The 24,458-nt window shown below is 42.0% G+C and overlaps 1 protein-coding gene across 3 annotated transcripts; it reads left to right on the top strand.

The window, feature by feature from the left end:
- The first annotated feature begins 2,008 nt into the window (after positions 1–2,008).
- LOC131593039 (E3 ubiquitin-protein ligase makorin-1-like) lies at positions 2,009–22,934 on the top strand. 3 transcript variants are annotated; one of them, XM_058865206.1, is made up of 9 exons: positions 2,009–2,213; positions 9,253–9,381; positions 13,762–13,988; positions 16,659–16,799; positions 18,584–18,810; positions 19,293–19,507; positions 20,213–20,323; positions 20,767–20,881; positions 21,321–22,934. In XM_058865206.1, exons 1-9 carry the CDS (start codon positions 2,044–2,046, stop codon positions 21,531–21,533), a joined length of 1,548 nt encoding a protein of 515 aa, XP_058721189.1. In that variant the 5' UTR covers positions 2,009–2,043; the 3' UTR covers positions 21,534–22,934. The 3 variants fall into 3 exon arrangements, with proteins under 3 accessions (XP_058721189.1, XP_058721188.1, XP_058721190.1); XM_058865205.1 differs by having other exon boundaries at positions 2,010–2,213; positions 20,767–20,905; XM_058865207.1 differs by lacking the exon at positions 2,009–2,213 and adding an exon at positions 3,602–3,624 and having other exon boundaries at positions 20,767–20,905.
- The last annotated feature ends 1,524 nt before the right edge of the window (positions 22,935–24,458 follow it).

Raw genomic sequence — 24,458 nt, 5'->3', positions numbered from 1 at the left:
TAAGGAAATGGGAAACTCCACATTACTTTTGTCACTCTGTCATGTGCACCATGGGACAGTGCTTTCCTCTCCCTGTGTACCTGATTTTTAAGAGTCTACTTACAGTAGTTAGATTTGCTCATTGGTGTTTCTCTGTTTTTGAAGCTTGCTTCTAGGCTGCCAGTATCCAGAAGACCTCCTAGGGACATGCACAGTCATACAGAACACATTTAATCATTCACTTATTTTATACCTTAGTGAGAACTGTGGTGCCTGGAACTCTCTGTCTTGTCAGGGCAACAATCCAACCACTATGAAGGTCTGACAAAATTGCTCTTAAGTCACTTAACCTCTTCAACTGTCTTGACATCTCCTTCCACTTTCATCAGCAGATTTTCATGATCTTTCTAATGGATCCAAAATAGCTTCCCAGATTATCTTAATGGCTTAAAAGTATTTGATTGTTCTTTTCCTAATATGAAGTATTTTTTCCTCCAGCTGCTTCTGACAGAATGCAAGACTGAACATGCACACCTGACACAGTTTTTTAACTTTTATTTCAGTGCTGACAATTGTGTTAAAAATGCTCTGTGATGGAATCAGGTGCAGAAAATAAGTTTATTCTTTTAGATATTAAAAAAGGTCTTCCCAATTCTCATGGGACAGTTTTCCATCAAACATCCAGACTTTCTCATAACAGGGATTTGAGGAACTGAATTTATGAACTATTTGGCATTGATCACAGTGCTGATAATATCAGGAGAGAGTCTGGTGCATAAGGAGCCTGGATCAGGGTCTTTATAAGCCTGGATCCTGGTGCTCCGTGTCCTGGATGAAGGTTGGTCTTATACAATCATTCAAAGAGGTTTTCATTCCAAGATTGTTGGAGTTCAAGGTTCATTCCAAGAATTAGCGCCTTTTTTTGTGTGTGTTTTATGCATACCTGTATCTTGTTTTGAAGCCTGTTAAAATTGATATGTATATTTCACCTCCTTTTAATACAGAGCTGTGTTTCCCCAGGTCTGGATTCTGCATATTCCAGAAAATGCCAGCAAGCATTCCCATAGCCTCATCACTCAGGTAGTTTGAGGGCACTAAAGTAATTGTTTCAAGGAAACCTGAAAACAGATTTACCTATTTTTTCCTGTCTAGCACTCTTCCTACAGTCCAGCATCTTAAGAGTACTGTCCTACTGCCTATGTTTAGAGCAAAGGCTTAATTTCAGTATTTTCTGGAGAGACTGACGGCTTGGATACGTTTGATTTATTAATATATTTTCAAGGAGAGGCAAATTGTCAGTAACACTGCACTGACAGGCTTCTCCCTTCACCTCGCCCCTGCACCCCAGCTTGTCACCATCTTTTTGCAATGTGTTTAGTACTTGGCTTAAGGTTCTTGGCAGTAGGAAGCCGAGGGCACCATGTGGACCAGGCAAACAGTAGTTTCACAACCAGGATTTATTACAGAATCACGGAATAGGTCGGGCTGGTGGGACCGCAATCTGGCCCAACCTCCCTGCTCAGGCAGGGTCGTCCTAGGGCACATGACAGAGGACTGCGTCCAGAGGGTCTGGAATATCTGCAGTGAGGGAGACATTACAGCAGAAGGACGCGATGTTTCTCACCCCATTAGTGCAGCACCCGGGTGGCTTAGTGCCAGCTTTCGGGCTGGGCCTTTGCGGCGCCGCTGTCCCGTTTTGCTCCCCGCCCCCCGCGGCGCCACGTTGCCGTTCCGTGTCGTTCCCTTCTGGAAAAGGCCCTTTCCCGCCGCCGGCCGATCCCGGCGGGGCGAGCCGGGCCCCATGCCTGGCCGCGGGGCCGCGCCGGGCGCGCTCCCGGCGGGGCCACGAGGGCGCGCGCGGCCCGCACGCTCCCCGCGGCCGCGCGAGGGCAGCACCGGCGCGGCCCCGCCCCCGGTGCGTTCGCGCGCGCCCGTCCCGCTCGGCCAATGGGAGCCGCCGCTCAGGCGGGGGGGCGGTGCCGCGGCCGCGCCCCGCCCCGCACGGCCGGAAGGATCCGCTCCCGGAAGTTCCGGCGCTGCCGCCGCTTTGCGGGATAAACAGTAATGGCGGAGGCGGTGGCGGCGCTGGAGACAACGGCGGGCGCGGCGGCCGCGGCCCTGGGGTCACCCGCGGCGGCTGCGGGAGCGGCGGCCGTCGCCTTCGACTTCGCGGCCGTGCCGCCACCCTCTGCGGGGCCGGGGGGAGGCGGCTGGACCAAGCAGGTCACCTGCAGGTACGAGCCGTCCGCGGCGGGTGGGGAGGGGGAGGGAAGCGGGCGGGCGGGGCCGCCCTTCCCTGTCCTTCTTTTCCTTTCCCTTCCCTTCTCCCCGCAGCGGTCCCGTTCCCCCCCCCCCCCCCCCCGGGGCTTTTTCCCTCACCGCCGCCGCCCCCCCCGCCCCTCCCCCCACGGTCACGTACGCGCCGCGCGCGCCCGCCCGCGGCGCGCGCCGGCCCCGCCCCGCGCGCGTCCCCGGGGGCGGCGAACGGCCCCGGCCCCGGGCGGGAGCGGCCCCGGGCGGGGCTACCGGCGGAGGTGGCGCGGCCGCGGCGCCGGCAGCCGGGCCCGCCGGTGGGGGCGGTGCGGCCCGCGGCCTTTCTCCAGCCGCGGCCTCGTGTGAGGGTGTTCCCTGCGGCCGCCGGGCCGGGGCGCCGGGAGCGCTCCCGCTGCCTCACCGGGAGCCGCGGGCCGCTCTTTATTGTGCGGGAGCGGGCCCGCAGTGCTCGGCGCGAAGGACGCCGTGTAAAAGGAAGTCCTGCATCCGCGTTCCGCAAAGCGCGACAAAGCAGGAAATGCGACGTAATTTAAAATCTTGTGCGTTTCAGTCGAAATTTAAAATTGGGAATTATCTCGTGATTGATATAGCGAAAACTATTCATTAAACCGGAGAACAGCAATAGGTCGTGACATGTTGCAGAATGTGCGAAGTGGCCCTGCCTGTGTCACATCGAGGTTCTGTGTGCTGCGTCATTTCCTATCCGTGTTTTCCTTTAAACTATATTTCTGATAAATCCTCTCTCTGGGGTTATGCGAGCCGTACTGCGTGTTTTAAAGCTTGCCAGATGCACTATTTTTAAACCTACACTGCTGGTAGGTTGGCAGGCAGAAAGGAATTTAAAACAGCGTTGGGAACGTAGGCATATATTAGTTAATATAAAAGTGATAATCCAAGATTAACATCGATGAGCGTCTCCTGACTTTTTAAAATTTATTCATTTAAATAAATAAATTACATTTCACGTGTTTGTGGGCACATAAATTCCAAGTCACTTGGAAGCGAAAATGAACATCGCTTGGGTAGGTCAGAAGAGGCTGTAGATTTTAATGGAGTTTTTTTTATATCTCTTCCGCTTGCTTTTTTCCCCCATTTGTTTCAAGGGCAGATCGCAGCAGCATGAGGAGCCGCTGCTCGGCTCTCGCAGGGAGCTCGCTCGCTGTGTTTGTTTCGCGTGCCCTGCAGTGTTTAAAGCGTCCCTGCTCGCTGTTGATCCACATCCATTTTGGCTAATGCCCAGCTAACTGTTTCCCTTCGGGGTGCTGCTGCAGGCAGAGGGTTTTGCCTGCAAATCCCCGGGTTAATGTTTGATGCCGAAGATGAGGAAATGACCGGGAACCGTGCTTAGCTCAGCTTTAAGTGAGCCGCAAGGTCAGTGCTCCCTCTATTGAAGTTTGCCTCGTAATTTCTGAAGATCGAAAGGCTCAATTAGGCAAATTGGATTCGTGAGACAGCTATAGAGTAGGTATAGACGCAGGATCGATTTATCGAAGACAGCGACTGCCATAGTACAGAGGCAGTCAAGTTCATCAGTATCCTGCAGTGCAGAGAGTCTAGGGAATATATTTATTTGCAAACACACTCAGGCCAAGTGGGAAGCTAAAGCTACTCTTTTGTAATAGTTAACGTGCTTTAATTCGTGCTTAAACAATGGGATCTCGGCCTTGGATCTAATGAATGTCTCCGTTCTTTGTTCTCTTTGGCTAATCCTGCTGGTTATCCCATTACTTGCTTTATCAATTTTTATGGGATCATTCAAGTTGGAGGGAGAATAGCTTTACTCAGGCTTTAAAATAAAATGAGCAATTTTGGCTTGCCCTTCTGGGAACCTGTAATAAAAATTTTGTATTTCTGATTTTGGTTTTGATAGGATATATTTAGGAAGATATGTTTCTTACTACTAGATTTTGCTCTACCTTTATAAATGAGCTGGTGGATTTAACAATGAGATGAAGGAGTTAAATTTCAAAATGCAGGTTTTTAGTGTAGGAGGTAGAGCAGTTTTTGTTTGAGTAATACTGCACAATTCTTTTTGTTCACGGGCTTTTTTAGTTGAATCATCAGACAGGTGACAGTAAATGCTGCCTGAAAAACTTTTGGGAGACAGTCCCTTCAGTATAAGAAGCTAGCATGTGATGGCTGGTGCAGAAATACCACTTTTTTGTGGAAACTGGAAGGCTTAAAATTGGTACCATAAGTTCTTGCTCCTCCTTTGAATATCTGATATGATAAATAGGTTGGTTAATGAGTTTTAATATACCAGTGTGATATCTTTGGGATGGATGATTAATATCTCAGAGTGAGAGACACAGTGACTAAGATGAAGGACTTCGATTTCTCCTACACATACAGTTTTGCTCATGTTACCCTTTATTTTTCTTGCAGCTAAGTTTTAGAAGTATCAGGATAAAACATAGGAAATCATGTTCGCTAAGAGACAATGAAAAAACTTGGGGTTTTTTACTTCTGTAGTTTAGTAGTTTTCAAGGCTTGTGTTTTGTAAAAATTTGTATTATTTTAATCTGGAATAAATAGCATGGGAACAAAGCTAATTCACAACTTGTTTAATATTATGACCTTTTCCATACTGATATCTTTGAAATAAAAAGAATGGTCATCCTTACCAGGTTCCTCAGTCTTTCCAGTTCAGATGGCTGCATGTTTTTATTGAGCAGTGCTATAGCCCATCTTTTTTTTTCCAAAGGCTTGGCACTGTTTGTTCTGTGCTTGTGTTTTCCAGATGTCATGCGACATTAAAAGTCATCAAGTTGAGGTAAACAAATTATGTTTTACTTGTTTGTTTAAGAATTGAATGTAAATACAACCCATAGCAACTAAGTGGTGTACTTTGAGGGCTGTTTATGTGTTTGTGCCTTGGCTGTTCTTCCTGAAAACCTGGATCAGGTTTTTTTTTGTTTCCATGTGAAGAGTGTGCATTAGTAAAGTAAGCCCTCCTTAATTCAGTGCAGCACCAGGGATGAGGTGCAGGGCACAAACCTCCTGACAGCCTGCCTGAATTGCTCCTTTCATGGCTGCTCTGGTCTGCATCCCCTGATAACTTCTGAAGGAGGTTATGGAGAATGGACTACGAGCTAAGTACTGTTAAGATCAACTTTTTTTCCCCTTTTTACTAACTCCAGCAGAATTTCCTTAGCCAGTAATGTGGCTGAACACCGGGAGCTGTACTAGAGCAGTGTGCTTAGCCTCTTTGTGCTTGGCCTCTTTCCTGCTACCTTCTTCCCGGGAATTCTCGGTTTCTGTATGGCACTTGAAGAAGCTAATGATTGCAGATGGCTGTTATCCTGAGCTTCTCCATCTGCCAGTCATGGCAGTGTCTTGGGTTTGATGTTGATTGTAACATTCTAATTTAGCTGAAGCAGTAGTTTGATAAACAGATTAGCATTCACTGAAAGCAGAAACCTGAAGAACAGAATATATCTGAATAAGGAAACACGTTGCAAGTTTCCAAAGCTATAGAAGGAAGCCTTGCCTATGGAGAAATACCCTCGAAAATCAGGATATCCTATTTTGATCAAGGCATTCATCACTAGACATTGAACCTTTTTCAGTGATAAAATGCCAGTGCAGGCAATTATCAGTTTTGTCTGGTTGTTCCATGTGTTGGTGTCACTCATGTTTTGTACAATCGTGCAGTGAGCTGAACTGGGGAAATTATCTGGACTTGGAGCCCGATGACTTCTCTGGTCTGGCTCCCCAAGCAGCTTAACCAAATTATGCTCGTATATTTGAATTGGAAGGACAGAGGGCACTGCCAGAATAAGTGCTTTTTTGGATGACAGCATCACAGAGGCTCAGAGAAAATCCAATTATATACTTGTCTTGATCTAGTTTATTTTTTCAGATTAAATTACATGTGTTCTCCAACTACTTGACCAAATGCAAATTTCAGATATCCTTCTACATGTCAGTGTGTAAGACAGATAACTCATAGTTTTCAGTTTTAAGGATGTTTTTTTCCTATAACCAGAGTGAAAAGTTTGGTATCACTGTTGAGTAGGATTAAATTGAATACTCTGTGTGAGTAAAGATGCTCTCCAAAATAAATTTTATCTTACCCCAAAAATAATGCACTCTATTTATTTTTATTTTTTTTTTTTACTGGGCCAAAATATGTTTTAGCCAAACACTGTAATTTGATATGTACCGTGTCACATTCTTTGTGAACTTAAAGTAAAAATCTTACCTTTTAGTGAACGGGAGGGTTGTGGAAGAAGTTGGGGTGTAATCCTAAGAGAAACACTTTCTTTCCCCTCCCACTCCAGCCTTCTTCAAATAATGCTGAGTTTACTGCATAGGGTTGAAGGCCTTTAAAAGTGATGTGTGAGTTATAGCCTGGGAGTGGTTTGTTTATTTTCCCCTTTATAGCCTACCATTTCAATATAATAAATTGTGACAACTTTCATAATTACACAGAATCTGCATTTGCAGAGGATTTGCTGTCATAAACTAGGAAGGAAGGAAGGAAAGGGGTTTGGAGCTTCATTTTCCTTATCATGCAGTGGAAGAACCTAATTTTGGAGCTTAGGTACTTGGCATAAGTCATGTTGACCAGATAGTTTCTATCAGATGTCTTCGGGCAGGAGCCTTGCTGTCAGTCACTTATTTCAGCTGTAGTGGTGTCCCAACACTTTGTTGGCTCAAGGAGCAGAGTGGCTGTGCAGAGTGGTTGGGCAGTGATCTGATCCAGATTAAAAATAACCATGGGGGCAGCAAAAGGAATGTCAGGTTCCATGGCAGCCATTTCCTGGTCTGTGCCGGCTGGTGGCTGTGAAGTTGCTGCCCCAGTACACGGGGGAAGCGATGCTGCGTGGGAACAAGCAAAGGGTGGAGATAACACTTGTTAAAGAACAAACATTAAACAACCTGAAGTCTATCTGTGTGGCTTCCATTTCTTAAAAGCAATCAAGCCAGAAATTCCAGTTATATTCTTGTCCTATGACTTCATGAGTGGTTGGGTTTGTTTTTTGTTTTGTTTTGAGGGCTTTTTTTTTGTTTGGGGAAGAGAGGAGGTTAAGTAGGGGGTTTTATTAGTTGGATTTTGGTTTTGCTGGTTTGGGTTTTTTTCCTTTTGAGGTGTGTCTTTGTAGGTGGGTTATGCTGGTGGACGCACGGGTGTGAATTATAGGGGGGTTTGTGTGGTTTTTGTTCAGTGGCGAGTGCTGGTTGTATAGCAGGGATGAGTCTTGTTCTGTTTTTGCAGCACCGTATTCCTGCTGGCATGGCTGTTTGCACCTCCACCTCACCCTGCAAAGCCTCATATGGGTCTTGTACTGCTTGTTTTTTATGTTGGATCACATTTCTTGGTTAAGAAGCCATTTCTTGGTTACCTGATTAATTTGTCTACAGGGTACAGACAGGGGATTTGGAGTGTGAATTTGAGTGTTTTGAGTGTGAATTGCAGCCTGATGGCAAGTGTCAGCTTGTGGTCTGTAAAGCTAGTTGAGGGTTTGTTTTTTTTTATTGTTGATATGTTGAATACACCAGTGATGTTGCACATGGAGGGTTATCAGGTCTCTGAACACTCAACCTCGGATTTTAGTATTTCCCTGAAACTGGATTTCAGATGTAGCTCTACATATCATTTAGTGCATTGTTCACTGGCTTCATCTGACTTATTAAAAATACAGTAGACTAAATAGCTATGTAAAAGTGCATGCAGTTCAACATCTTATCACCTTTCCTGGCCAGGAATATAAGTGGAATCTACTGTTTTGTGAAGAGCTGTCCTAATCTTAGTTGTGTCTGCTGAAAGATGATCCCTGTCTCTTGTGCTGGCTGTGAGGCTGCACTCAGCTGCTTGTTCTTCTGGCTGCACAAAGTGCTGAAAAGTGTGCAACAGGAGGAGGGCAAGTCTGCCCCATTCAGCAGCAATGTGGGCTTAGCTGGTTATAATCTGCTTCTCAGCCTTCTCTCTAGTGGTGTTTTGTACAAGACCTAAATCCTCACAAATTTTCTTGTTTACTAGGTCTTCATATTTCCAGTGAGTTCAGGGTTTGCAACTTGTTATCTGGAGGCAATGCGGCTTCTTTCTAAACTGAAGTGTTGGTAAATGTTTATGGGTTCAGTTTTTACACAGGTTTTTTTTCCTTTTTTTCCTTTTTTCTTGGTTAATACTTTTATGTGAATTGGAAAAGGTGTACTTGAACTTTTCTGTTGTAGTTTTGAACATACTGAATCTGAACATTTAAGGGGCACTGAATTTCTAGAAGCTTGTTCTTCTAAGTTAAAATTGAAAAAAAGCTTGAAAACCACTCTTCAGTTCTCTTGAATAACTGAATTGAAGATGCTAAATTAAAGTTGTTCTTCTTGACATGCTAAAATTGATCAAATTGTCTGTAAAAGCTTTGAAATTGTCCAAGTTTTTTCAGACAAGTTGCACAGTATTGAAGCAGGGGGCTTCAGTTTATTTGGCTCCTATCACAGGAACTAATGTGTGTGTTTTGTCAGATGTAATTATCCATCACAATCATGTTTTTCATTCTTGAAGAGGAAATCACATTTGATTGAATTACTTATGAATCCAGAATAGATTTAAAACCTTGGGTGATTTAGGGCGTGTCTGGATTTAATTCTTGTATCTGTTGTTCGGTTTCTGTAAGGTTTTTGCTTGTCTCAGGATGCAGGGGCTACAGGTAAAACTTAGTGCCAATCTACTTAGTCCAAGACTCTTTCCTCTTGGTGTCACAGCCCAGGATAACTTTGTTTTTACAGGTTTGGGGTTTTTTTCCCCAGGCTTTTGTAAGAGCAAGTCCCTAAATGTGCAGCACAGTTTACTGGAGTAGAGTGAACTGCAGATGAAGCTGAGGCTTCATCTTTCCTCAGATGTTCTTATTTTCATGTTTATACTGGGGTAGGGTCCCGTGAGTCTTTAGGGCTGTTCTTAATACAGCATACCTTGATTTATGGAATAACAAGAGCATCCAAATACTTTTGCAGCTTCAGTGCTTCTCCTTAACTCACTGTTATCTTCTCTTACAGATACTTCATGCATGGAGTCTGCAAGGAAGGCGACAACTGCCGCTACTCCCATGACCTCTCCACCAGTCAGTCTACCATGGTGTGCAGGTATTACCAGCGAGGATGCTGTGCTTATGGAGATCATTGCAGGTAAAGAAATGTCCCTGGCCATCCTGCAGGGATCTTTTCACACTGAATCCCTGAGGAGAGAGCTCAGGGAAGGGGACAGTAAATCTTAGTGCTTTCCTTTTCTGTTGCAAAGTCAGATATTTGTAAAAATAGCTTTTCACTGACTCTCTTGTGTTGCTAAATACCAGTGTTTGCTATGCAAATAAATGAGCAAAGGCAAGGTAATAACTGGTTTTTATAAAAGTGACAGCTGTCAATGGAGTGAGTTTTCTGATTTTTTATTAATAACATGAGTAGATTAATTGAAATCTGAGACTACATTCAGACTAGTTGAATGGATGAAACTGAGTTACACTGTTTAAGTAAAAGCCTGAACAGGTAAGATTTTTTTTTTCTTCATCTAGTCTCTTGAGGAATTGGTACACTGACACCGGAACTACCATTCTGGTTAAGTAACTGGAGTTTGTCGTGTGAGTTTTAAAATGTTGCCTGTGCAAAATAGCTTTACTTTATGAAAACATACTATGAATTGATTTATACCCCTGCAATTGTAATAAAAAAATTGTGAAGAAGAAAAACAGATACTTTCCTAGTGGAACAAAGCTTTACAAGGATTTAGGAATGTTTCATCACTTGTTTTATTAAAACTTACTAGAAGTTTTAACATTCTGTCTTACTGCAGCTGTAATTTGTGATTAAACATTTGCATCATGATTTTATATGGTAGCTCATAGTTAGCTTTGCTTTCACGTTTAATAAAGGGTTACTGTATCTAAGAAAAGTAATGAAGAAAGCCTCTCTGTAGTCTTCTATCTGCCAGTGGTTTTTTTTTTGATTGTGTAGATCAGTGGTCTTCCAACTTTGGATTGTGCACTCTTATCAGTTCAATATTTTTGAGCTCCCACCAGCATACACATTTATTTATTGTTTATATGTATATATCTACATCTATTACTGTACTAATGTTATGTACATTATAAAATATAACCCAAAACCAGAATTTTAAAAAGGGTGTCTCAAAGGTGAAATGAAAATATTTAATAAATATTTTATAAATAGTCCGAAGCAATTTTTACTGTCACTAAAAGCCTTACTAGTAATAATATTTTTTTACTGACAGTAATGTTGATTCAGTGGGCTTTCTTATTGTTTAAAATCTGAGTGTAACATTTTGTTATACAGTTGTTTGAAGGTCTCATTCTAAGTTCAGTTTATTTTAGTCCTTGGTTTTAATGGTGGTTGTAGCTGAAAAAAATCTTTCACAAAGATACGCAGATCCAAAAGGAAGTGTATTGTTGGCTGCATGTACTAATGTGTGATAAATTTAGCTAATAAGTTTCCACCTTCCCTGATGTCAATCAGCTATTAGTGCAGATTAACTGGAAGGTGTTGCATTTTTATATGTTTAGGAAATGAGTCCAAAATACACTGGAATTCTAAATTTGAAAGATTTTAAAACATGTTAGACAAACAATTTTTCAAGTTTTTTAAGCGTACAAGTTATAAAAGGTTTTTTTGTTGTTGAAACACTTGGGTAGTTTATGGCAATAAAATAACACAGTGGTGGAAATACTTAATTTTTGAAGTGTTGTCTCCATACCACAAATTTCCTTCAAAAGCAGTTATCTGTTTGTAGAGTGACTTTATCTTGGAGGGGCAGTTTGAATGTGGTTGGATTTGGTTGGTTTGGATTTGGTTTGGTTTTTTATTAATAGCTGCTCAGCAGCATAGTGGTGGCACTGGCTTGTCACAACAGGGCAGCAAGCTTGGAGCACTTTGTGAAATAAATGTGCATAACTCATCTGTGACAATTTTTAAGTGCTTTACCATGAAATAATCAGCAAACACCTGTGTAGAACAGAAGATTTTTCATGGGAGCTCTCCACCTGTTTTTACATCTTTGCTACAGTATCTTGCCTATGAACAATGCAGTAATGGGGTGGGATGCTATCCCTGTTCCCTTACTCTGGAATCTCTTATCGTGGTCTGAGCAGCTGCTGCTTCAGTGGTTTTACTTGCACAGTTTTTTTCAATAAAGCATTGTTTTTATTAAAGTAATTGTTTACTATTGAGAAGATACCTCCTCCAGTGAATCTTTTTGTCTTTGTTACAGCAGTAATTTGCTGAGAATGTTTCTCTACTGGTGCATCTTTTCTTTGGTGTCTCACAAAAAGTAGTTCGTTATTGAAACAGAATCTAGCAAGTATCATAAGCTGAGACATGTGAAAAACATCTGTACTTTTCCTTCTGCCATGCAGCGAACTTCCCACACTGCAAAAATTGTTCTACTGCTTGTTTCTTCAAATCTCTAGCAGTGTTTTCTATGCGTTTCCCAACAGTATTGGCTGACAAAGGAATGTGTTTTACTTTGTCACCATATTGTTTTCCATGAGTTATTTCAGTCATTTTTACCACAGCAGGAAGAAAAAGTGGTCCAGTGGCATATGCCTTTTTGTCTCTCATTGTTACGTAACAAGCCTCAAAAGAGGTTTCTAAACCCTTATTGTGAAGTTCTGCAAAGTACTGGATTGAGTAGCACGTGACTTGAAACATCTTGGAAAAAATTGTAGGGGTTTGTCTTTGTGTTCTAGATGTTTTGATTTTCAATGCCTTTCTAATTGAGATGGCTTCATCCTTTGAGTAGCTAATATCTCAAGGTACAGTATACATCAAGGGCATGGTTCTTCATTAAAAATTGTGAATGTAAATCCATACTTCAGATTGCCTTCTTGGTAATCTTGATCTCTTCTGTGGTTCCCCTCCCCCTGAGTTAAAGAGCTGATTAGGTTGGCATTGTTTTACTTTGTAGTGTGGCTGATGAAGAGTAGGAGTAGAAGTGTTAGCTCTGACATTTTCTTGTTGGCTTCTGCTCACATTATCAGTGTTGTCATGAGCCCACAGTTGCAGGCATCTTTTCAAGCCACTTGTTCACTTTGTCAGGGTTAGTTTAGGTAAAACAAGATCACATAATCTGTTCATTCATTAAGTGAGTACTAGCAAACTGCAGTATGTCACAATATGCTGAAAGTGAGCAGACAAGAGGGGTGCTACTGTCAACCCACAGCCCAACTCCTCCTTTAGGGCACTTCACATGTACCACACATGGGCCCCCTGACGTATGGACTGTGAGGACACTGCCATCAATGTGTATCTTAATAATAGTAGTAATTTATTGTATTTTTAAAGGGGAAAAAACCAGTAAGTTCTGGTATTTTCTTCCTGCATCCCATTGGGTTGCCTTGGACACCTCGCATGGTGCACACGCTCTGGAGGCCACAGATGTAGAGATCTGAAGGCTTCAGTTTTAAATTGGTGCTTCACAGGATTAGGATCTCCAAGCTGATATTTGTTTAGAAGCACCTCTTTAATATGCAAGAACTGACACTTCGTTGTTCTTAATCTGACACAAGCTAAATGAATCATAGTCACTTCAAACTTCTGTATGATCTCAAAAAATTCCCTTCTGTTGTCCTTGAAATTAGTCAGCAAATATCTAAGACTACAACAGTATATTTGTCATTTATTTTCCCCATGTAGTCTTCTAGTTGCTGGAAGACAGATTTTTGAGGGAAATGGTGCCTTCCTGTTTATTGTGGGTGGTAGGGCTCAAAGTGTTCTATCATTTTCCACAATGAGCTGAAAGAGGCATTAGAAGGACTCAAATTCAGTGTAAAATCTGCATGAGGCAAGATGCTTAGACACAGGAAAAGAATCATTTATGTTGGTGGGGATCTCTGAATCTGTGCCAGCTGAGGCCAGGTTGCCCAAGGCATGTCCAGTCTTTGAGTATCTGCAAGCATGAAGATTGCGCACCTATTCTAGTGTTTAACTACTCTTACAGCAATTTTTTTTCCTAATATTCATAAATGTAACTTCCCATTTTGGATTGGTGCCTACTGACGGTCATCATATCACTGTACCTCTAAAGAAGACTCTGTCTGATCTTTCCTGTAGCTTCCTGTGGAGTGGTTCGAGACAGCAGTGTCTGTCCTTAGTCTTCTCTTTATAAAGCTGAATGAACTCATTTATCTCATTCAGCAACATGACATAATATATAATTAAATATTAAATAACATATATATAATAATATAATGTATAATAGGTAACTGACTGGTTTGGGACATATTTCAAGATTGTTCTGTGTAAGTTAAGTAAGAATTGTGCTCTTTTTTCTCCAAAGTCACAGAGTACCGTAAGTTTTTTTGAGCAATGCTGACAGATTGCAAAAGTGGAAGCATTTCTCTATAAAGGGTCATCAGTGACTTTTCCTTCCTAGCCATTTCTGGGTCCTCCTTCCAGATACCATGTTCACATCTTCATTAGTTTATTTTCAATACATGGGGCTGCTGTCTGGAGGTATTTTTTTGTGGAAAGTTGACAAGATGTGTTTTAACTTTTTAGATATGAACATACCAAGCCACTAATACAGGAAGAAGTGACTGATGTGAATCCAGAGGCAGAAATCTATCCATCAGTGTCCTCAGAGTTTGCATCACTTCCTGAAACAGTTGAAGAATTTATTGCTGAGATAGAAGATGAAAATACAGATCTGGCAGCAGCAGGAGTAGGAGCTGAAGACTGGGTGAATGCTGTGGAGTTTGTTCCTGGGCAGCCATACTGTGGACGTGGTAAGCTGATCATGGGATAACAGTGAATTTCCATCAGTGGAATTCCAATGGCTCAGCAGTTTCTATGTAGTGCATTTATTTTAAAGCTTTTGAGTACAGCTATTTATGTTTATTGATCAGTTCAAGTGAGATTGGGATTTCCAATGTGAGTAATTGGACTGACTGTTTCATTCTGAAACCAGGTGTATTTCAAATTGGTCTCTGCATGACTGGCTTTCTCTTGCTATGTTTCTGAATGATTTGAGAATCTCCTTTGAAGTTTAGTTTGTATATAGGATGTGTGAGGAAATTAGTGGTGATAAAGTTAATATTGCTACTCTGGAGAGATAATGTGCTGCCTTTGTGTTTTGAGTTGGTTGATTTGGTTTGGGGTGGTTTTGCAGTCTTTCAAAGGTGTTTCAGTGGAGGTACAGATTCCTATAGGAGGAATTGAAGCCTGATGCTTACTTTCGTGAATCTCATGACCAGAGGCTGAAAATCATTTATTCTAGCTAGCTTTCTGGAACTCAGCTTTCTAATACTGGGACAGATGACAATGAGAATGAGACTGAAGAAGCTCATCATATGGGACCAGACTATTTGAGTCGCATACTTACCCATTTTTCCTGCCAAAATACAACAGTCTTCAAATTTAAGTGAAAACTAGGCTGACAGTGTTCACTTTAACATAATTTCTAATATTTGTCTCTCTAAGGCATGAGGAGGCTATGAGTACTTAAATAAATGTTGGAATTCAGAATGGACACCTTGCCTCCAGAAGAGTTTGAAGAAGTCATAGAGTGCTCAGATTATACGACTTCGTCTCCACAGTATTGCTGAGATTCTCAGATTTGGAAAGAGAATGACTTCTCAGTATTACAGGGTGCTGCTTGGAGCCTCCTGCCATCCAGTTTGAGGAGGGTGAAGAGGAATGGTCAAGTGACACAGTTGGCTAGTGTTGTTGAGAAGTTTGATTATGGAATTGCATAATAGATATGTGACTTGAGTATATTCCGAAGGAGTGAAAACTTGACTACTACCTGTTAATGTGCCACCTGTCATAAAAATACTTGTGAGACAACGGATTTATTTAAATATTTTAATCAGAATATAATATTTAGATAGGAAGGAACCTCTGGATTTCATCTTGTTAATTTCCTGCTTAAAAGTTGCCAGGGGCTTCATTGAGTTGAATCTCTATCCTCAGAGATGTTCAAAGGGCCATAACCTCTGGGTATCCTTTGTGGTGTTTGACTCCTTTCACAAAGAAAGCCTCTTTGCTAGTATGTAATTGGATTTTTCCCTGCCTCAGCTTGCCTTATGTCTCTTGTCGTTTGCACATCTGAGAAGAGTCAGTCTCATTTCTTGGGCATCAGCCCCAATAATGACTGGCTGGCCCTCCAGTGGAATCAATTCATTGCTAGTTTGAACAGCCAGAGATCTTTTAAATACACACAGTCCTTAAATAAGAGCTGGCGCTTCTTCCTTAAAGTCTTAAGTCATTACACAGTTAACTTAGTTTTACTAAAGCAATTTCTTTTCTAGGGGTTAGGCTTACTTTTCATGCTAACTTGTGTCAGATAAAGTTGAATAGTGTTCTCTTCTGTGAATCTTGTTGCAAATCTCTGTTTTATAGCCTTTGAAACTTGATGTATTTTAATGTACAAACATAGTCATCTGTTGCTGTTCTGAATAGTGCTACATAATGCTAATTCCCATGGTGACTTTAAAAAACTTTAATTTTCTGAAGCAACCGTCTTTTACTACAGAAATAAAAATGTGTGCAGTGTGTTCTGTAGTGTATGCCTTAAAGCAGATTATTCTTGTCAGATCGCTGGAGAAATGTACAGATACTTGGAAGCTTCAAAATTAAACCCTATTTCTCAAGGTCATCTAGAAGCCTGTGTGTTTAAAATTTTAAAAATTATAAAGATTCAAGGTTGGCAGTTTAACCATGCATAGCTGGGATTATAATGCTCACCTTTTACCACGATTCTCTGGTTTGAGACTAAACCTGGTATCTTGAAGATGACTTCAGGACCTAACTTAGAAAATAGTGACGATTCTTCAGTTATTCACTTGTTAGTTGTACAGATGTGCCACATTTCCATACTTGTTCTGCAGCTATTGCTGCTCGATGTTCTGTAGTAATTGAGGAAGAGTAGACAGGCAGAAAGACAAGAAGCACTAAATTGGGTGTCTGTTTCCTGTTACTGAAATATTAATGTGTTTAATGCTGCAAAGTGTGTCCTGAAGTGCAAGCAGGTGGTGTGTGGATCGAGGGTAACACATCGCTTTTTCCACTAGTATGAATTTAACCCTGTTGACTGGGAAATGGGCAATGAGAAGGTGGGGCTTGAGGCCACCTACTGGTGAGCAGAGATTGGGAAAACAGCAAACAGAATCATAGAGAACAAATGTTACTCTGAGGGATGTTGAATTTGTAACTTGAGGCAGTGAAGTCCTCTGAATTTTTCTAATTGTGATTTCAAAGAGGAAGTACAACTGTAGCTGCTACAGTGCAGTAGCTGCAGAAGATATATATGCTGTTCATGCCTCCCAGTAAAGAGTTTCTTCTGAATATCTATTCTAAACCCACCCTCTTTCAGGTTGAATTTTAGTTTGAAATCATTACCCCTTGTCTTATTACTACATGCCTTTGTAAAAAGTCCCTCTTCATCTTTCTTTTAGGCCCCCTTCAGGTCCTGGAAGGCTGCAGTAAGGTCACCCCGGAGCCTTCACTTCTCCAGGCCGAACAACCCCAACTCTCTGAGCCTTTCCTCATAGGGGAGGTGTTCCATCCCTCTAACCATCTTCATGGCCCTCAACTAGGTAAAAAAATCTGTGACAGCATTAACTGGAGCAAACACTGGCAAATGCAACTGTTGAGGGACTAGAAACTGAATGGTAGTTGTGATTTTTGTTACTTCCTGTGGAAGTGGAGACCATAGATTTCAAATGGGAGGGCAAGTGGGATTTCAATAAGTAAGTACATATTTTCACGTTATGCTGAGCTACCCAGGAGAGAACGTAGAGCCTAATGCATGGTTTCTTGTCGCTTTTCTTGGTGCTGGTTCACTAAACCTCATGGGGAAGAAGAGCTAATGAACATTCTTTGTTTGGGAATCTCTGACTGAAAATTAGCAGATTTTCAGGTGACTTGTTACTCAGTTACTCACTTGTTTTCAAAAATATGTTTCTAACAAACAGACTGCTCCAGGATTGCTGTGAGTGACCATTACAGTCAGAGATGGTTCAAGAAGCAGACCTTATCTTGAGAGCTAATATTTTTTTACACTGATCTTCAATATTTGCTTATTCCTCAAAACTTAAGTCGCAGAGACCTGCATTTTCTTTTTCCTTGTCCTAAAACTAACAGACTGATACATGCCTATTGTTATGTCTTTGCTCCATGGGGATGAAAACTGTGTGAGTGTGCAGCCTCTCTGATTAATTTTGAGAAGTCTGTCCTTCACTGATCCAAGTATGTCTTTGGTAGTTTCTGCTTGCTTCTCTAAATCTAGTGCTTGAACAGCTTCTGAAAGTTACTTTCTTATGGCACTGATGACTTGTTACTCTTGTAACAGCTTCTGGTTATGTAAATAAACTCTAGCTGCTGTTCTTCCTGGTGTTTACTCTGAATATAGTAATCCTTTATGTTTATTACATCTTCAGTTTCTCACTGACCGCTTTTGTCTTCTAATTCATCCTACTTATGTAACAATCTCAAAAGGCTGACTTGTGCTGAGGCAGGCAAGCATGTGTTTGAGGTACAGGGAGAAGTGTTCAGCAGTTGTCTAAAAGGGGAAGAGAAATGATACAGATTTCAGATCAATTTAGAATTAGGGTAGGGAATTTACTTAGGATTCTGCAAAATTTATGGCTGGCTTTTAAAATGTAGTGAAAATAGCCTAAATTTCAGTGTCTTAGGTTCATGTGGCTGGCTAATTGACCAGATATCTGTTTAGGACAGGCTTTTTGGCAAATATGTAGAATGGAGTTAGTTTGAGAGATGTGGACACCACTTTTCTATCAATCCTAGAGATGCATGGGAATCCAGAAATGAAAGTTTGTTCAGGCTAAAGAACAGTGTGCTAATTAGCTTGCATGTAAGGAATTGCTGATGTGGTATTGTCATACTAGCATTTTGTTATGCTGGATACACTTTCATTGCTTCAGCTGTGTAATTTCTGGGAAAAAACCTTTTAATTTCAGCTGATGTGAAAATTTTAGCTCAAGTGAAATTGATTCTAAAAGCAGTGAGAGATTTGTAGCCTTATTAAATGATTGCTGAACCAGAGTGTGTATAACAGTGTATTTAAGCTGCTGAGGACTAGGGTGATTTTTCCAGGTGGACTTAGCCTGTAAATGGATCTTCCCTGACCACTGAAACTTTGATAGTTTTCATCTTGTCTGGGTTGAAGGATGAATAAATTGGTCTTGAAATTAATTGAGTGGGGAAGATGATTTAGTTCAGGTTGAGGGTGTGTGAACTTGGACTGAAATGAACCTAGGTTGTTTTTATTATTCTGTTTGGGTAACCCTGAGTGTTCTACTCCTTACAAGAGTGCTCAAAATCTGAATGTGCTGCTTACTGTCCTTAATTCTGTTCCCAGCTGCTCCTTTCTGTGCTGAAGCACCCTTGCAGGAAATGGTGATTGAAGAAGAATATGAGAAGCAGCAGGCAGATGTGGAGATGAAGAAGGAGCTGTGCCCCTATGCTGCATTAGGAGAATGTCGTTATGGAGAAAACTGCGTGTATATCCATGGGGACGTGTGTGATATGTGTGGCCTGCAGGTCTTGCATCCCATTGATGCTGCACAGAGATCTCAGCACATAAAGGTAAGCAAACAACTGTCTGGTGTTTAACAGCTCTAAGTTATTGCTTCCTAGCTCCCCTCAATCACTTGTTACTAATTCCCTTTCATTTGAAGGTGTGTGCAGGTCAGACAGTGAATGAAATTCCGGTTGTAAACTGGACTGTTTCCTGCCAGGGCCATACTCAAAAGCAGCTGGATTCCCTTATCTGTTTTGGGAGAGCAGTCTGCTTAAAGATACTGAGGCTTTGTTCTTTGCCTAGTCAGACTGGATGGTCTTTGAGACTGCCTTTTCATGTTTAGAAGCAGTGTCTGAAGGAATGAATTTGAGCTCTGAATTGATTGCTCACCAGTACTTGAACAAATTTTTTTTTTTGAGGATCAAGATTTTTTCAGCCTAATCACTCTTCATGCATTATGCAAAACAGCTTACTGAGTTTAAAAACCTGCTTAGACCTCACCAGGTGACTGGTCGTCTATGTTGTTATCTTTGTGTCTCCTTTTCAGTCTTGCATTGAAGCTCACGAGAAGGACATGGAGCTTTCCTTTGCCGTCCAGCGCAGCAAAGACATGGTGTGCGGGATCTGCATGGAGGTGGTGTATGAGAAAGCTAATCCTAGCGAGCGCCGCTTTGGGATCCTCTCCAACTGCAGCCACACTTACTGTCTCAAGTGCATCCGCAAGTGGAGGAGTGCTAAACAATTTGAGAGCAAGATTATAAAGTGAGGCACTTTCCCATTTCGATTGTGCTTTGTTACTGTGGAAGAACTTGGTAACTTGTGACAACTTGCAACAGACTTCCAGATGCAGACTGCACAGAGACTGCATTTAATGCATACTAACTTGTAGTTTAGGAGTGAAATAATTGTTAGGGATAACATTTACACTCTGATTTGGTTAATACGGGTTAAATTTGCAAAACTCAGTGGTAGTAAATACCTGTTGTTTATTTGGTAGCATGTTGTCCAGTGGTTACTGTTTTTGTCTTGGACACCCGGGCAGGAATCTGGAAACAGATTAACCAGTTCAGAATGTATGCTGCTTAATTCATTACTGCCTTAGAGCATTACTCAGTTGGCAAAATATTTCTCCATTTAAGGCTGTTCTAGAACCTACAAAGTTCCAATCAAATAAATATAGGAAAAATACAAAAATAAATTTATTTAATTCTAAAGAAAAAGGAGTCTGTGTGAAATGTTTTTTCAAGTTTTTCTGAGACAAGCTGACCAGCTGCCATTGCCATTGAGTTCTTGAAGAGGAGAGTTTAGGTTAATTTCATGTATAAGAGAATCTAGATTGAAAAGGTTGTACAGCAACTATATGAGTACAGTACCTCTTTAAAGATGGATATATGCCATGACTTGTTATATGGGAGAGAGAGCGCCCTGTAATGTGGAATTTTGCAGCACAGTCTGTTCATTTCCCAGGTCCTGCCCAGAATGCCGGATCACATCTAACTTTGTCATTCCAAGTGAGTACTGGGTGGAGGAGAAGGAAGAGAAGCAGAAACTCATTCAGAAATACAAGGAGGCAATGAGGTATGAGCAATGCAGCCTTTTATCAAATTGAGACTGCAGAGATAAAGGCACAGGGAGAAGAAGGGTGTTGATGTAAAGCCCCTTTTCGCACCTCCTTTCCACTACCACGTGTGAAATGCGTCTTTGCCTGTCTGCCCACAGATGCATGCACACAGTCCCAAAGCTATTCCTGTGTTCTTTCACCTCAGCCTTTCCCTTCTCTACACAAAACACTGGTGGTGTAGCCGTAAGGCAGCCCAAGCCTGTGCACTGCACAGCATTGGTGTCCCTCTGCATGCATCAGTCTACACGTTGTGTAATGAATCATTTCTGCATGTAGGTCTTTTACTCACAAAATGCTTTCTGCTCCTGGTACCTGCAGGTACCTGGACTGCAGGTAAATGCAGTTCTGAAGTCTGATTGAGGTGTGCTGTCAGTAAGGGTTGCGGTATTTTCCTTTCCAGCAACAAGCCATGCAGGTATTTTGATGAAGGCCGTGGGAGCTGTCCATTTGGAGGGAACTGTTTTTACAAGCATGAATATCCTGATGGCCGCCAAGAGGAGCCACAAAGACCCAAAGTAGGAACCTCAAGTAGATACCGGGTTAGTGCTGCTGATTAATTGCCCTTTAAACAGACAGAGAGCACATGAGGGGGTGTGCATTATATCTTCTGTCTTGATAAGAGGATAGGGAAATATTGACTTTTCTTTTTTCCACTTCTGATAGACCTCTGTAATGGTGAATTTGAAGGAAGCAGTGCTCTAAAGTTTGTGAATGCTGGAGACCAAGATGGAAATAATAAATTTAAAAAACTTTCCTACAACATACTGAAGTAGAAATGTTGGGTGGCTTTAATAGGGGTGTGTAAGGGTAAATTCTGCTGGAGGTCAGTATCTCCCTGAAAGAGAAACGTGATTTCTTGCATGTCGGAAAGTCACCAGGGGCATGTCAGCCTCTGGAAAGGCTCCTGCTTTGTACTGCGTGGTCACTGGGGAAATCCTTGTGCTCCATTTGCAGGCCCAGCGGAGGAATCGGTTCTGGGAGTTCATCGAGGAGCGAGAGAATGGTGATCCCTTTGAAACTGACGAGGATGAGGTGGTGACCTTTGAGCTTGGTGAGATGTTGCTGATGCTGTTGGCAGCTGGAGGTGATGATGAGCTAACGGATTCCGAGGATGAGTGGGACTTATTTCATGACGAGCTGGAAGATTATTATGATTTGGATCTATAGCACCTGTCAGTGGAGTGTGGACTGTTGTCTTGGCTTCAGGCAGTAGCTATTACCTGTGGTGTTGTGGCAGTGCCTGTGTTTCTCCTAGGCAGGCCGATCAATTCCAGGTGCTGTTGTAATAACTTTTACCCAGGGTCTGTCTCTTCCCTTCCCCTCCTCTCCCACCCCAGGAGTGTTGTTTTTCCTCTGTTTCAACAAATAACAAGAAATAAATCTTTAAAATGTTAGTTTTTGTAAAAATGAATTTAACTGTCAAACAGTTAGCTTAGGTTTGTTGCTTCATCTGTGTACCCAACAGAGTTCACCCAGTTCCAGGGTTAAAGTGTTTACAGGACTTCCACACTCATTTTGAAGAGCCCAGATACAAAAATGAGCAGTGGCCATGCAGTGGGGATGTAAATTGGCTGATGGCCTTTATTCTGTCTTTGTACCAATATTTCTGATTTCAGGCCAGATAAAAAATACTCTTTCTGGAATCAGCTCCGTTCCAGCCCCCTCATGTACACGTCTTCATTTGTGACTTTTGGTCTCTGTTTACTTGCACATTACTATTACTACTGTGTAACCAGAACCAGGTGTGAACGTTCTGGATTTTTACTGTGTTTAGCATGAAAGGAAAATGTCTTTGTGAAAGGAGAACTCTCTATGTGTATATACAGATAAATGTAGAGTTGGACCTCAAGGATGGGGAGACTCTGTGTAAGTTAAAAATAACAAAACCATCTTTCACCCCCTCTTGGTGCATGAAGTCTTGCCTCCAATTGGACATGAAACTGGTCTAGTGGTCTCAGCCCAGACTGGGAAACGATCCTGACTATTGCTTAACTCGATAGATGGCACTCCCTAATACACCAGCTCTCTTTCATGTGTATGATTAGGGTTGTCCAGGAGCAGAAATCCGGTTAGCCAAGGTGGGGTCAGAGGAACACCAGAGAGGACCCTTTAGCTTTATCGCTCTGTAAGTTTTAGAACTTCATGTAAACACTTAAGCCGTGAGCTTTGCTAGAAACTCGCTGTGCCTCCCAGCTGCTTTGAGGTACTTGTGCCTCTCTGCAGCTGAGCTGGGCAGGTTGCCTGGTAAAGCTGTTCAGTTTATGTGAGTTACTGCTTACAAAGGCAGTCGTGCAGTTTCTGGCTGTAATTTGCATTGAGAAATTACTTTGCCACCAAAGCCCCAGCACAGGAATTTTAACCTTGCATTACATTATTGCTGTTTTTTATTGACTTGTGGATGCCCCGTGATCTGTTCTCCTGCTGCTCTTGTCCCCTAGACTGCCTCTCCTTTCACTTTTAAATGGAATGAGAAATTGTTCTGAGGTCTATAACGTATTGTTTTGCAGCTGCCTTTTGTAAGAAGCACTTTTCCCAAATAAAAAAAAGTAAAAAAAAATTAAACAAAAAGTCAGCCTGTTCTTTTTAAGTTTGGTGCTTCTGGTTTTTGACTTATTTTTGTGTGTGTTTCTTTAAATACAAAGGCATTTATGTCACTTATTCTTAACTCCTGCAGAACTGTGTTATGCATAATATAGAATTCCAGCATTGTTAGAGCCTTTCCAGCAAAGAGCCTGTAATGCAAGGGAGGCATTCCAAACAGACAGCTGATATATTGAAGAAATATATGGGGCCATTAGTAAGAGCTGACATGTATTGCTTTCTCAGAAGTCAGTCCTCCACTATTGTGTTAATTTTATTTGGACAAATGGACAAAGCCAGATGCAGGACATACTCTTACCCATAGTTTCCTATTGTAATGCTATTTGGACAGCAAGTCCAAGCACTGCTACTAGCCACTTCCTGAGACTCCACATGTTTGTAGCCTGTGTGTTTACAGATGGAAGCATTTTTCTGCAGAAATACATGAAGTTGGAAGTAAACTTGCTAGAAGCATATTCAGATGCTGGAGAATATGATTAAAAAAAAAAAAAAAGTAAAAGTGAGCAGAGTAAAGCCACTGGTGTTCAGTGTGGTGTTTTTGGTTTTTTTCCCAGGGGCTAAGTAGCAGAGGGAGGAAGGGAATGTAATTTGAAGCAAATGACACTTTAAACTGAAAAAAGGGAGAAAACAGAAAAAAGTTAAAGCCTCCTTGCCCTACATGGTGAACATAAGTTGTTACATCCTATTGGCAAACTTCATTCAAATGTGAGTTTGCAACAAAGCTGTGTTCTGGTAAGATGGAAGAAGGTAATGAACTTAGCAGCCAGAGCACACACGTGAGCTTGTTTTCATAAGGGGTCAGGAGTGGTGTGCTTTACTCCCTGCCTGGGTGTAGGTGTGGCGCCGTGGTGGCTGCTGGTGCGCCTAAAGCTTCCTCCTGTAGATGTTACAGGAGAGGCCGAGAATACCCAGATGAGTGATTTGCTTTGGTGGAGCCTGGTGTGTGGAGCTGCCTGGGCACTGCTGTGTTCACGTGCAGCATGACAAGCAGTTCCTCTTGCTTTGAACTGAGCTGTGGTTCCTGTTGTGCAGGTTCAGGAAGTGCCTGTGTTTGTCCTCAGGCCAGCGCTGCTGGGCGCCGCTTCCCGTCCGAACCCTGCTGTGCGAGGCTTGTTTCTGAGCTGGCTGCAGCATTGGGATTGCCACCCCCACCAACCCCAGACCGGGACAGCTGAAAATAGTAGGGCCTCTGAAATAAGTATGTTAGTAGGCTGCTATGTCTTTCCCCTGTGAGAACAGGAATAAACATAGTAGAATTAAGCTTATCATGTAAGAAAATGGAGGGTGACGACTTAGGCTGTGCTACATTCTCTTCAAGGAAATACTTAAAGGTACAGAAACTGAAGAGGTCAATGAGAGTAGTGTCCAGGTGGAAAAGGTATAGTCTCCATAAAATTCCACCAGCACAATCTTAGTTTCAAATCAAAAATCTTTAGAAAAAGATGGATGCTGTCACTTGAGGTGCCTTGATTTACTCCCTAGGCCAGAATA

This window comes from Poecile atricapillus, chromosome Z, assembly GCF_030490865.1.
Source record: "Poecile atricapillus isolate bPoeAtr1 chromosome Z, bPoeAtr1.hap1, whole genome shotgun sequence".
NCBI classification, from domain to species: Eukaryota; Metazoa; Chordata; class Aves; order Passeriformes; family Paridae; genus Poecile; species Poecile atricapillus.
The sequence above is the reverse complement of the archived record's forward strand: the minus strand, read 5'-3'. Positions and strand labels throughout refer to the sequence as shown.

What these genes read in the sequence shown, in the direction of transcription:
- LOC131593039 (XM_058865205.1), top strand. Translation starts at nt 2,044, where the DNA reads ATGGCGGAGGCGGTGGCGGCGCTGGAGACAACGGCGGGCGCGGCGGCC. An exon ending in ACCAAGCAGGTCACCTGCAG is followed by an intron (nt 2,214 to 9,252) that starts GTACGAGCCGTC and finishes CTTCTCTTACAG; the next exon opens with ATACTTCATGCATGGAGTCT. An exon ending in TTTGAGAGCAAGATTATAAA is followed by an intron (nt 19,508 to 20,212) that starts GTGAGGCACTTT and finishes TTCATTTCCCAG; the next exon opens with GTCCTGCCCAGAATGCCGGA.